A 14120-nucleotide genomic window follows, 5' to 3' on the forward strand; every position below is an offset into this window, starting at 1 on the left:
ACACTACTGCAGCTAAAGGACAGCTGTGGAGGACATATTTTCTAATTCTGCCAGGGGAATGCGGAAAAAGATTGTGTGTGTGCCTGTGTTTGTAATGCACACACTCACATATATAGAAGGTGATTCTAATGGGTCCACTCTGAGTTTGACCAACATTCGATATCACAAATATATGTGTGTAGATCCTAACCAAGTAAGGCAGATGACCAGTTAGGAATCCTTTTTAACATGTAGCAGTTCTGATTACACTGAAATAAATCAGAATTGCCAGGCAATACTTTGAATTAATGCTAAGGACATAAAAAAAAAATCCTTTGCTAATTCTCATCAGAAAGCAAAACAGTGATCAACAAGTTCATAGAAACTTAGTGATTATTTCTGCTATCACATAAGCATTTTTTCCCCTTTAGTTGCTTTCTGCATATATAGTTCGCTGGATATGATAAGAAATCAAGTGAATTCATTCTCTAGAAACCCCAGTCTACTTATTTTGAAACCTTTTGCTATAATTTTTGAAAAAACACGTCTGGCTTTGTCTAGCTTCCAAGAGCACAGAGGAGCAAAAATTATGTAAAGTTGCCTTTGCTATCCTAGGCTCATACTCTAATTTCATATTTAGAGTATGGCTTTAAATAGGAAGTGTTGATAATTTGTTGATTTGCTTCACTACTAGGTGTGGTTGCAGGCAAAATGGAAGTGTATGTTTGTAGGGTTCTTGTTAAGACTGGTCCACGTGTGTTCATTCATCACTTGGATGACTAGAACAATGAATGGGCCATCATCACAGATGTGTTGTTTATATGCCAAATAATAAATAGCAGTGTTATCAACGTTAGTCAGAGTCATCTTTCTTTGGACTAGCGTCTTTGGCATGTATGCCTAGTATGTTCACCCATGTAATTGTTTATAACAATATCATTTGATGTGTGCAACTAGCCAGAGATATAGGTGTTCCCGAGGAATCATCAAACATGGCACAAATCAATAAGCAGAGCCTATCCTCCTCTCCACTGCCGCATCTACCATCCCTAAACATCATCCTTTACAGATGAGGGTCTAGCTTTACCCCATTTATCCAGTGCCCCTTCTTGTAATACATATTTTAACATCAAAATTGGTAATGTTAGATTATAAAAGCTGAAATGTCTCTCTCTCTCTCTCTCTCTCTCTCTCTCTCACACACACACACACAAACAAACAAACACATGCACACAAAAGATGTAAATGTCCATTCAATGTTTTGGGAATCATCAATTGCTTGTTCTTGTTCAATGTGGCCTTGATGTATTGTCCAAGTGTGTCATTGACAAAGTCCAGTAATGGATGTTTGTGCTTTATGTTTTTCTCCATACACGTCTGTTTAGAAATAAAACAAATAAAAAATATCTATCAGCAGATGTAAATAACAAATCCTGATTTTTCCTGATATATGCAGCTCCTCCAAAGTTTGATAGGATATGGCCGAATATATCTTCCCTTGGGGTTTCTAACCCAAATCAAGGTAGGATTCTGTAAAATTCCTACTGGTCTATACTTTTAACTGCTTTCATAGAATCTGAGATGATGGCAAAAAGGACAAAACACATTTTTTCCTCTCTTGGGACTAATAAAAAAGTATACTGTCCAAAAACAACTACTGGGAATTATCATAAAAATGAATCTTACATGAAAAGGCTTTATATAACATGTACAGATCTTCCTCACCAAAGTTATAAGCGCTTTTATAGCTTAAATTGAATATGAGTCCCTGGAGAAGACTGGAATTGTATAGGCATCAAGGTTTGCATGATAAATAAGTTTTGAGAATTTTTGAGTGTCAGAGATTTCTTTTGTCTCCATCAAATCATTTCTTAATGTCTCTCTCTTCTGCTTTGTTTTCTTAATTGAAATGAATGTTATTTCGGTTGGTATTCAGAGCTGAGGCTGCATTGAGACAGACTTATGGTGGTGGTAGCAACAGTATTCTCAGGGAATTTCTTTGAACAATGCAGCATCTTCAAAAAGCTGGAGTTTTCTCTTCTCCATTCCCTGCCCCCCCGCCAAGAGGTCAAGTCACACTGTAGGTTGCTTCCCATATCCCGTATCCTTTTTTGTGTGCTTAAAGTATTACATTTCCACTAGCACTGACAGCAATATTTCTTTCTGAAATCCCTAGTGCACAAGTTTCACATCTGAATTCCAGTGACATTCACACACACACACACAATTACTGTCAGACTCTGGCCTGATGATTATTCTGGGAGTGGAGAATGGAGTGTGGTTTAAAAAAAATAAAAATGACAATGAAGAACATATATAGTTAAAATGCTATCAGTTTAAACGTTTGTTCTCCTGCGGAGCTTTTACGCAGCAAATTCATTCAGTCAGGTGTAAACGTGTTCATTATATCACATGGAATTATCTTGTTTTCCCTCTTTAAAAGCAAATAATATTGGTCTACAGCTTGCCATCGTTATACACAGGATGTTCCTTTTAAACTCTAATGAATACAGATGGAGGAGGAAATGAGCAAAAGAGGATCCAGGAAATAGCTTCTAAGCTAAAACAAAATGTATTAGCAATTTGTTGGAGAGCTAGATTGGAATGAATGCAGTCCTAGCCCTTGATCATAGTGATGAAATTGAGCCTGCCCTAGATACATACATTACTAACAGCTAGAATTGCCTTAATCATGGAATCCATATTATATTTTACAAGTTTCTTCAAATGTCCCTTGAAGAGGTTACAGTAACCGATCTTTCCTCTACAGCTCTCCATCAAGATTGACACTGAATTTGAGAGCACATTATTTATTTTGTATTTCACAAGCAATTGACTATTGATGGCATTGAGTGAATTAAGATTCACTTAGCATGTCTAATGGATTTTGTTATTTAACAAATTAATTGCAAAGGGTCTTGGGTTTCAACGTAACTTCCCACTGAATCTTGAACAATGCAGCATTAAGCACTGAGAGGTCAAGCATCAGCTATGATACTCAGGTAATGGTGTAAAATGGGAACAGAACTATCCTCATACAGGGAATAGTTTGCAAATGGTTGTGTGACTAGCTTAGCCCATTAGCAGTTTGTCAGAAAGCAACAGTTACAATTACAATTGCTTATGATAAAGTAGGACGATCTAAGCATCAAACAACTAAAAAAGCATGTAATAAGTGCTCTCTCTCTCTCTCTCTCTCTCTCACACACACACACACACACACACACACACACACAATGGCCAATACTGTTGAAGCTGACAGCCCTGATTGTTTGTTTACCACAGGGTTCCGCAAGCTTTGGTCTCCAGCTGTTTTGGACTACAACTCCCATCATCCCTAGCTGGCAAGACCAGTGGTAGGGGATGGTGTGAATTGTAGTCCAAAAACAGCTGGAGACCGAAATTTCAGAATCCCCGGTTTAGCAGGAGGAAGGAGGCATCTGACTGAATTAGCCCCATACCCCTCCACTACCAATAGATCTGTTGCCATCAGAACATGTAGCACTGATTACATTTTAGACCACTTATATTTGATGTACAAGCATCTCACATACACATTTGTAACACTACAGGTAGGGGTCTTAGATACCCCTCCTCCCCCAGCCTGTTGTATTGCAGGTTGTCAATCCATGTGCAGATTCCTGTTCCTGAATATCTAACTGCAACGGTGGCTGAGTTTTTATCAATAGTATTTCTCAGACTGGTGAATGGCACTATTTAGTGGAAAGAAACTCCAATGAAAATCCACATTACATATTTTTACATGCATAGCTGTCAACTTTTCCCTTTTTTAAAGGGAAAATCCTATTAGGAATAAGGGAATTTCCCTTTTAAAAAGGGAAACATTGACAGCTATGTTTACATGGCTGTTAATTTGTATATATATATTTTTAAAATTATATATGGATGTTTTATGATGGGCTATATTTGTAATGCCTAATAAAGGTTTGGCAACGTAAGTTATTGAATATCTCTTGATCAGGGCATGGAAGTACAGGAGAAGTTATGTTATGAAAAGGGAACTGAGAAATCCCAACAACATATTTTGTGTGTGTGTGTGTGTGTGTGTTCAGGGTTTTAATTAACTTTATATTTATAGTAGTGAGGGTTCTCTGAGGTCACCTGTTTAAGCCAGAATACCTAACTCCTTAGATAAACCTGTTTTATTTTACAAATATATCATACATAAATATCCACTTCCAGTATTACTAATAGTGCAATCCTGTACATGTCTATGGAAAAGAAACTCCCATTTAGTTCAAAATATTTACTCCCATGTGAGTTTATATAGGGCTGCAACAAATTCATCTTAGGTTCTGTTTGGTTTTTTAAACTTGTGCCTATATGACAATTTCCTAATCTACTCTTCATTTTTTAAACCTATCCAGTTGCTCCAAAATTAGCTTTGTCTACTGTTTCTTCTGTTCAAGTTGCAAACCACAAAAGAGGTAGGAATTCTTGCATTCATACAGTGGTTTCCTAGCGTTTGTCCTGTGTTGTGTAACAGATTGCACTGTATGAATCTGGAATAACTGTGATGTGGTGTCTAGTATCATCCCATTAGTGAGCACAAATGAAAGAATTAAGCATTGCTAAGGACATGAACCACAAAAGGGGCACATAAAAATGATTCCTAGGCTGTGTCATGTTTGTAAGCCACCAGGGATATATTACTGATGAGCAGCCACTATATATATATATATATATATATATGCTTTCGTAGATTTTCACGGGTACAGGAATGCAGGTTTTGGTGTCCTCGGGTGTCTTCCCGTGTAAAAACTTTTACACGGGAAGACACCCGAGGACACCAAAACCTGCATATATATATATATATATATATATACATACACACACACAAACACACACACACACACACAAACACACACTAAAATAAAATCACAGCAATCATATTTTTGACAGAATTTATTATGAATGATATTGTAGCTGTTGGGGGGGGAATGTCCTCTAGATTGTGTTACTAATTTGATACAGTAAATGAGAAACTATAATCCAGTAAAGTACAGGCAAGTGAATCATGCAGAATTGATTCCATTATATGCCTTTGACAAACAAAACAATCATTGGGCAGTAGCCAGCTAAGCAGTTCTACTAGCACAAGGACTTTTAACTGCACAGTAGAACTTCCCCACCTTCCCATCTCTCCACACAACCCCTAAATCTGCTCTGGAGAGTTAGCGGAACCCCTGAACCGATTGAAGGGTTTGAGAGAGAAGAGAATGCAGTTAAAAGTCCTTGTGGGACTGTTCAGTTGCACTTGAATGTTATAGCCAATATATAACATCCATTCCCTGACCCCCCCACCCCGCAGTGAAACTTTCTCACACCTTTTATGGGAACATGGGGTACAGTCCACCAAAAATTATTCTCACACAAAGTACATTGAAATGAATCGTTGCATCATTTTTTTTGGTAGCTACATTTTTTTTCAGTGAAGTTTAACTGATGTGAGCAGTATTGCACCACACACACAGTAAACTGCACTCATCTTTTTGGGAAGTTGCTTGAGCATCCTCGGTTGTTTTGCTTAAGCAGAATCGTGTGTTTTTTCCTTGAATTTTGCTTTAAGCAAAATTTGGTAGAAATTCTAGTCTTGAACTTCCTGGTGAACCGGCTGCATCCATCGGATTCCATGTGCCCTGATATGGTTTCAATATTTTATCAAAATAATGGAATTATATTGACATTTTAAAAGCATAGCACAATTGCCTTGACAGCTCCCAGACAGTATGCCCCAGCTGAGCATCTGTCATTTATAGACCAGAACTATTTTTGCTATTTTTCACTTCTCAGTTTTATTTGTTTAAGCATGTGAACAACACATTGCAATATTTGTGTAAGCCAAGCTATTGTTCTCAATATGTCCTTAGTCATGGGATGAGAGTTGCCAAGGCATATGGGCTGATTAAAACAACAACAACAACCCTTGACCTTTGTTTTGCCCCAGGGGATGGATAAATGACCTACACTACGAACCTGGATTATTTCTAATGTAGAAATTTTAAGCTGATAATGAAAAATATATTTGTTTCCATATTTATATTGTACAAGAGAAGAATAAGAAAGTTTGATATAGCGTGGGGACAGTGGCTTTAAAATGTTTTTTATATCATCATAGGATAGTGTTACTACAATGGTAGCAAGAAATGGAAATGTTCGTTTTGGGGGATTTCCTTCCATTGAGCATTTTCAAGCCCTCCATTGCTGCTTCAGCCGCTAAGCACAACCGAAAACAGAAGAGGTGGTTCTTCTATAGGAATAACCAAGTATTAAAAGAAGGGAAAGGAGGAACAATATTGCAAGGGATTTATTGCACCTGTAACTCAGTAAAGTGTAACCCTTTGGCAACTGAGGGCCATAGTCTGTTTTGTCCCTGAGCAGCTGCTGCAGTGGACTGAATGTTATATCTCTGATATAGCTGTGGCAAAGTGGGACAAGTGGACCAGAGGCACTGCACAACATTTTGGAGCTCTCACATCCCTCTCCCTTCTGCTGTTTTGAAATTAAAAATCCCAAGTTCCACTCCCCCACAATGGGCTGCTGGAAGGAAAAGTGGAGTTAACACACCATTTTTTTGTCTGTAATAGTACAACAAACTAAATCAAAAAGCTAGTGAGAAAAGCTGAGCAGAAATCTCAGGGACAAATATGGAAGATGGGGTTAAAATCCGACACATCCCAAGTGGGGGTAACCATCTATTTTCCTTTAAATTCTTCTGTGGTTGTTCACACCCCTAGTTACCACCACCAGGTTGCTGAAAGAGGCAGCACCAAATTGGGTGGGGGGGGAGTGTCTTTTGTGTCTTCTGGCACTGTGCTGCGTATCAGAATGCTGGGAGATATAAATGGTGGCCCCTTCCAAGTTTCAACGAATTGGGGAGCGGGATTGTAACTTTACAGATAAAAGTTGTGAAATGATATTAAGTTGAATCAGACATACCAACAAGCCATGTAATTATAGGTGCATAAAGGTTCTCAGAAGGTTCTATATTCTAAGAAATTAAAATTATATCGAGATTTACCTACAGAATATTGACATGTGCTTGTATAAAGACAAGTCCACAAAATTTCCTTGGTTGCATGGATGGCCAATTCATTTGTTTCTTTTCTAGCTCAGAAACTGCAGATAAAAGAAGTTTATGCCTTTCAACTTTTTGTTTTTATCTATTTTGTATCTGGAGTAGGGTGACAGAGCTCTACCATTACCTGTAGACATGCTATTCCAGCAACACCAGAAATTCCCAGTCACGTGGGGAAAACCAACAACTTGGTTCTCTTCCACAAAGAGCATCACCTCTTTCGGTAACTGGGGGAACAGTTGTTCCCATTCCCCTAAGGCCATTTCAGAAACAGCTGTAGGTGGCATTTCAAGTGGTTGATGGCAGCCTCCCTCTTCACTGCACCCAAAGCCCCTTTCATGGCACATCTCTGTTGTTCTGGAGCTTCTCTTGAACAATAGTAAAATAAGGTTCTAACCTGCTACTGGCCTAGCAAGGACGCAGGTGGTGCTGTGGTCTAAACCACTGAGTCTCTTGGGCTTGCTGATCGGAAGGTCAGCAGTTTAAATCTGCGGAATGGGGTGAGCTGCTGTTTCTGTGTCCCAGTTCCTGCCAACCTAGCAGTTTGAAAGCACACCAGTGCAAGGAAAGGTAAACAGCATTTCCATGCACTCTGGCTTCTTGGATTGTGTTCTGTTGCACCAGAAGTGATTTAGTAATCCTGGCCACATGACCCAAATGCCGTCTCCCTCAGCATGAAGCGAGATGAGCACCACACCCCATAGTTGCCTTTGGCTGGACTTAACCATCCGAGGGTCAGTTACTCTTCTTTTTACCTTACTGCCCTAGCACAGCAGGTTTTGTAAGGTGTCAGCTGCTAAGAACCATAGAGGTGTGCTGTGATATTTTCGCTATCTCCAGTTCCTGATTTAAATGTAACACCCACCCCCCACTGCCCGGTTATCATAGTGGAACTATTCTTTTCTCCCCGCAATTTTTTTTTTTTTTTTTTGCTGTAATTATGTAAATGTTATTTGTATGTCAACCAATTACAAAGGAAGTTTAATTGTTTTTCCCTCAGCCTACATCCAAGCACAGCTTGATTATTTCAAGATGTGTTCTTTGAATCTAAAGAACACAATCCAGCCATAAAATACTTTTAGGTCCTATTCATTTCAGTGGGAAACTTGCCTGGAATATAAGCAAGGAACACAGTGGGAATTAATTCTGAATGAACATGGGACTTACTTCTGAATAAACATGCATAGGATTTCTCTGTAAATCTAACTGGCTGAAATCAATAGAACTTGTTTCATGCTTCGCATTGGCTAGATTGTGCCCAAACTGTTTATTTTGGTGTTGCAGTTACAATGATAGCATCACTTCCATTTTTAAAAAAGAATTCACATTGTCATGCCTTATAGTAACAGAGGTTGTATAGTGGTGGTTGTCACTTGTAATGACTGGTATGCTATTTTAGATATTCCAAGCACTATGAAAATTTTTAGTACCTACTCTTTGAAAACAACAACTTTTAACTACCTCTCAATTTTAAATTATGCAACAGATTGTTGTTGGTTTGCAGAGTGGTGGAAATTATTTGCAATATGGCCTTAGAGTTTGGCCAATGGGTTTGGCCAGTGTGGTTTTAGTGTGAATCATGCCAGAATGACAGGAAATTGCTCTGTTGTAACAAAAGCCAGATCCCATGGATATTGGAGAAATGAGCATGAAAGTATATTGTGCATGGAATTTGAGGTTAAAATAGGGCAGGTGTATTCTTTTCTGGACAATGTATCTCTTTAAGAGCTTGGACAATAACTGCAGCTCCACAGGTATGTTTAACTTTACAGTGAAGAAAGAAACAACACCTGTTCACTTACATTTTGCTTTGGGACTCTAAAAGGGACATATTACCTGTTTTAGCTAGAAACCTTAGGGCTGAGAGACCTGTGCTGTCAATTCACAGTATTCCTTTATTTCTCCATCATATGTTACCTGAATGTCAAAAGAGCCCCTTTCCTTTGGCTTTGCTAGGTCCTACCCATACTGCTCTGATTTGGTAGTTAAAGGAATATGTCTGGTGTCTGGGTTCTAAAGTGCCTGTCCTTGTAGGACTGCATTGCCATTTTTGCTTAAGAGAAGGCTGGCTTTGATAGGTAAAAGATGCATGGCATGGCCAACCTGATGTGCAGACAACTCTACTTTATGTTGGTGAGGTTCCCCATGAAAGATCCTCTTGTGGTGAGAGAAACCAATACTGCCAACCTGAAGTGAAAGTGAATGTGCGTCAGAAGGGCTTTATTCTTGTTCAGCATGTCCAAAATACTCTTAGTCATGTACTTGAAAAGTCAGAGTCACTAATAAGGAGGCAGAGTAGGCGACATGAGGCAACATTATAATTTGCTGAGCAGCTTTGCCATTTCAAGGATCACGGCCATTAATCAGCAATTGACTTCGTACTTAACAATCCAGTGTTTTCCTCCTAAATGACTCTCTCAAATTCACAAAGGGAAAGAGGTCTGTCATGGAAAACTCCTCCGCCTTTATTACATGCATTAATTCCGTGTCCAGGAGAGGATAGTCATCAGACAGGACTCATTAGGTAACAGGGGCTCACTGTATTAAAAAAATAAAATAATTCAAGACAACAGTTGCTCAAAGCATAGCTGGAAGGACAGCTCTTCTTTATAAAGCTTCAATTAAGAAATTGAATAATTGATGAAAAACTTTTTTTTTTCTTCCAGGAAGTTCCAGGCTAATGTAGTTGGGGAAAGTTGCCTTGGGTTCTGTTCCATTCCGTTTTTTCCCCTTCACTGTTACAAGTCTCCCATCTTGATTAGGATCAATATCCAGAAGTTCTCTCCAAGATGGCCATGGTCATTCAGTCAGGTGAATCAGCTGCTAACCCAGTGATGAGCATGTTGCTTGATATGCCTGCCACCACTGGTAAAATATAGGAATCTAGGAAGCTGCCATAAACCAAGTCAGACCATTAGCCCAATGAGTTCAGTCTTGTCTTCGCTGACTGGCTGCAGTGCCTCAACTTCAGACAGGGTTCTCTCCCAGCCCTACCTGGAGATGGCAGGAACTGACCCTGGGATCGTCTGCACACAAAGCTATCACTGAGCTTTTGCTCTTCCCCATAAGCACTTAATAAGAGAGTTCCGACTCTCTTGCATTGTCTGTATAGCCATTTCATGTGATAAGCTGACTGTGCAAATGCAGCATTCTTGCCTAATATAGTATGATAAGAGCATGGCTTCATCTAGCTATTTAAATGTAGACTGGTAATTCTAACTAACATTTAATTTGAAATAAAATATGGGAGTTATCACAGAGCTGTCAGAATTCTATACTCAAACAAGAAAGAGGAAAATGTTGCAGCTAGTAACTAACAAGCATAAGATTTTGGTCCAACGCAGCAGAGACATAAATATGAAGGCATTGGGCTACATTTTTCTATCAGCAAGAGGTGATACCTGTCATTTGAATGCCTTGTCCCAGTGACAGATTTCTATCTTGCGTTTTCCTTGACTTCTCCATAGCTAAAGAGTTAGTTCACATGTTGAATTTTTACTTTCATGCACCCGGAACCTGGTCTATTGAAGGAAATAAGTCTCCATGATACTCCAGGGCACAAGGTTTACCAAAACAGGCAGTTGCATGTACATCAAGCATCCACTTCCTTCTTTAGCTGTCAAACATCTTCAATCAGTATCCCCCCAGTTCCATTCATCCCGATTCATGGTGGGCATTTTGAGGGGAACAGTCAGTGAACATGTGATGGGAGGCACCACACATTAAGGTGGAAATAAAAGTCATTCACATTCCAAGTGGCAACGCCACTTATACCACACATGTTTGTTTTATTTATTTAAGGATTTCTATCTCATCCTTCTAATAATTCTCCAGGGCAGATTGACAACGTATATAAACAAAATAGAAACAATAAAAAAACTAAAGACAATTAAAAATTCATATAAGCATAGCATAAAATCAGATTCTCCGGGGATGAATATGGTTTTAAAGGCCTGGGGAAATGAAATTTATTTCATCTATTGCCAGAAAGATAGCAGAGTCAGTGCCCAATAAATCTCCCCAAGGAGAACATTCCATAACTGGTGCATCACCACCAAAAAGACGCTTCTCACCTCAGATGGTGGAATACCTAAGGGAAAGTCTCTGAAAACTACCTTAATGTATGTGCAGGCTGAAGTAGATTCAGGTGAGCTTCAGGTACCCGAGACTTAAGACATGCATGGCTCAATTCACTACTCCTTTTAACTGAACTAGAAATTGATTGGGAGCCAATGCAGCTATTTAAGCACTGATGAGCTATGAACCCAACACCCATTCTCATCATCTTAGTAACTGTATTTTGAACTAACTAAAGACCATCAAAGACCGCCTCATATAAAATGCCACAAAGCAATCTAACCAAGAGGTTAAAAGAGAATGGATTACTAAGACTAGGCCATGTCTCTCAGAAGGGGCCAGAGGCAAAGGTGGACTAATTAGCACAGCAAAGCTGCAAATGTGGTCCTTCAGGGGGAGGGCAAGCCTATCCACCCAAAAAAGTGCATTTAGCCTTCAACATGTATCATGAGAAATTCTCAATAACGCATTCAGCTTCTGGCAAAATCACCAGGGTTTTTGTATTTATTTATTTTTTTAAAGGAGGCTATGATTGCACATTGTGCAAAAGCCATCCCACAAAACCCATGAAAGGTTTACAGCTGCAAATGCTTCTGCTCCATTAGGCCTACAGATTATAATACTACTCTCAGTGCTATGTAATGGATGTCTAATCATTCTAACCTGCCTGAAAAGAGATACCACCTTCATACAGTCAGACATCTGTGGTTGTCCATGTACGCTACTGTAACGTTAATTAACATGTTGTGCTGCTGTTCATTCATAATCTATTCATGCTTCATTTATTTTTTTTTTAAAGAGCATGTGAATTGCTATAACTGCTGCAGAATACCCTTTGTGTACATTTTTGTTCTTCCTTGCAAGACTGTGAATGCTTCGGCCACTCCAACCGGTGCAGTTACATCGATCTGCTCAGTGCATTCATTTGTGTGAGCTGTAAACACAACACTAGAGGGCAGCACTGTGAGTTGTGCAGGCTGGGCTACTACAGAAATGCTGCAGCAAAACTGGACGATGAAAATGTATGCATAGGTCAGTTTCATTCTAATTCTGGCGTTTCGTTCTCTGCCTTTTTTCAGCTGTTCAGACCTCTTTAGTACAAAAGCGAGACATTTCCAACGTTTCTCTTCGTTGTACCAGCTGAGCCAGAGTGAGCTTTTTCAATGGAGAATCTGCACACCTTACATGTATTTGTTCTAAGCCTTAAGCGTCTAGTTTGAATAAGGACTACACAGGGTTGTGATGGCGATGCCTCAGTATTTTAGACATTTCCCGCCTTCAAAAAAAAAACCAACCCTTGATATTGCCAATTGCTCTAGGTCTAGACCCCTAAGAAATCACCAGTTCCCAACAATGGATCCAAAACCCGCCATTACAGCCATTGAAACACCAGCATGAGATTCCATTGGAGAATCTATATAATTGGATCAAAAATTACAGGATTCACAGATCACAGCACCCACCCATATGTAGCCCAGTACATATAATAGAGTGCAGGTCTTCAGGACCCATAGGTGGGCATAAGACCATGCTAAGTGGGACAAGCCTGGAGACTTCAGCTTGTCCCCCCTTATGTAAGAGCGTTTCCTCCCCACATTGCCCCTCCCAGCCTTACTGCTGTTTCCTCCGCACTCCCTAATGGGAACATGCTGCCTGGCTATCCATCCCATTTTCCATGGCCCCAGAATGGGTTGTGGCAGGATGCCCAGAAGCCATGGGATACCTCACCATAGATAAGAGGGGCTGGTATTGTTTCTGTTGATGGCACTGGTGGGGCACTCGCTCAGGGCAGGAATGAATCCAGGCATCCCCAATTCTAGAGAGCAAGCCTTCAAATGTCAGGGTTTGCTCACTAGTAAGGACTGCTACTCCACTGCACACTTGACTTGGAGTAGAAGGGTTGGACAGGAACAGCAGGGGATCCCACTAGAGCTTAATGGGCAACCATGCCTAAGATATTCAATTTTGGGGGTGCCCTCTATTTTGGGTCCAGTCCCCTTGAGATTTGTATAGTTCCCCGTCACCTTTGATTACGAGCATGGATAGATTTCTCTTGCTGCAGCTGGATTCCCAGAGGAGGGTTACTTGGGGAGTAAAAGGTTACTTGGGTTCAGCTATGGTAGGACTTTCCTTTTTCCTTTTTACTCTCAGTTTAAAGTTGGTGTTGTACTGCTGTCACTTGCAGTCCAATTTTCTGAGGACACTCCCCAGTATACAGTTGTGGGGCTTTACTGCCAGGAAAATGTGCCCATATAGGATTGTGACTTTACAGCCTGATTTGGATTGCTATGTGTTTACTGGAGAGCAGGTCTCACAGGATTATTAAAGAGTTTCAGTCAACTCATTTGTTCATTCAGGAGTAAGATTGCAATGCCGATCCCGCTGACCTGGGAATATGCCCCATTGAATTCAGCAGGGCTTCCTTCTGAGTAGACATGGCTAGGGGTTCACTGTAATGCTTGCTAGGCAGCCAGGCATCTTGCACACTCAGGCCTCTTATGCACCTGCCCCTTGCCTGCCAATAATACTTAGAAGTAAGGTCAAATTAGTTAAATGGGACTTACTCCCTATTCAATGGCTGAGGACAGCAGCAAACAATTGCTGTGTAGATTAGGTTGTGAGGTTACCGAAGCATTTTGATTTATTCTTGTACATTTGATTTCAGGCACATTGATACAAGGAAAGGACAGATAGGAAGGTGGTTCTGAGAGAGAGAGAGAGAGAGAGAGAGAGAGAGAGAGAGAGAGAGAGAAAGAGAGAGAAATTCATCTACTGAAGCTGACAAAAAAAGTAAAGAAGGAAAGGGAGCGGAGACTCAGCTCTCCAGATTAATTCATTAATCTTAAATTAATATGCAGATCTAATGCATGTCTACTCAGAAGTAAGGCCCATTTATTTTAATGGGACTTATTCTCAAATAAGCATGCAACTTTAGTATGTCAGGGTTGATTTGGAATGCAAATTA

General features: G+C 39.9%; 1 protein-coding gene across 12 annotated transcripts in view; it reads left to right on the forward strand.

The window, feature by feature from the left end:
• The window catches only part of NTNG1 (netrin G1), a 207975-nt gene that overhangs the window by 161765 nt on the left and 32090 nt on the right, over positions 1-14120 (forward strand). For 3 of the 12 annotated variants that reach the window (XM_083745821.1, XM_083745828.1, XM_083745825.1), the window contains exons 6-8: positions 1436-1501; positions 4368-4427; positions 12020-12187. The exons of 2 other annotated variants lie outside the window; for them this stretch is intronic. In XM_083745821.1, the coding sequence (XP_083601947.1) occupies positions 1436-1501; positions 4368-4427; positions 12020-12187 (294 nt within the window). The remainder of the gene's footprint in view (positions 1-1435; positions 1502-4367; positions 4428-12019; positions 12188-14120) is intronic. 7 more of the 12 variants (XM_083745829.1, XM_083745822.1, XM_083745827.1 and 4 more) reach the window with 4 other exon arrangements.

This window comes from Podarcis gaigeae (assembly GCF_964106915.1).
Source record: "Podarcis gaigeae genome assembly, chromosome: 6".
In the NCBI taxonomy this organism is placed as follows: Eukaryota; Metazoa; Chordata; class Lepidosauria; order Squamata; family Lacertidae; genus Podarcis; species Podarcis gaigeae.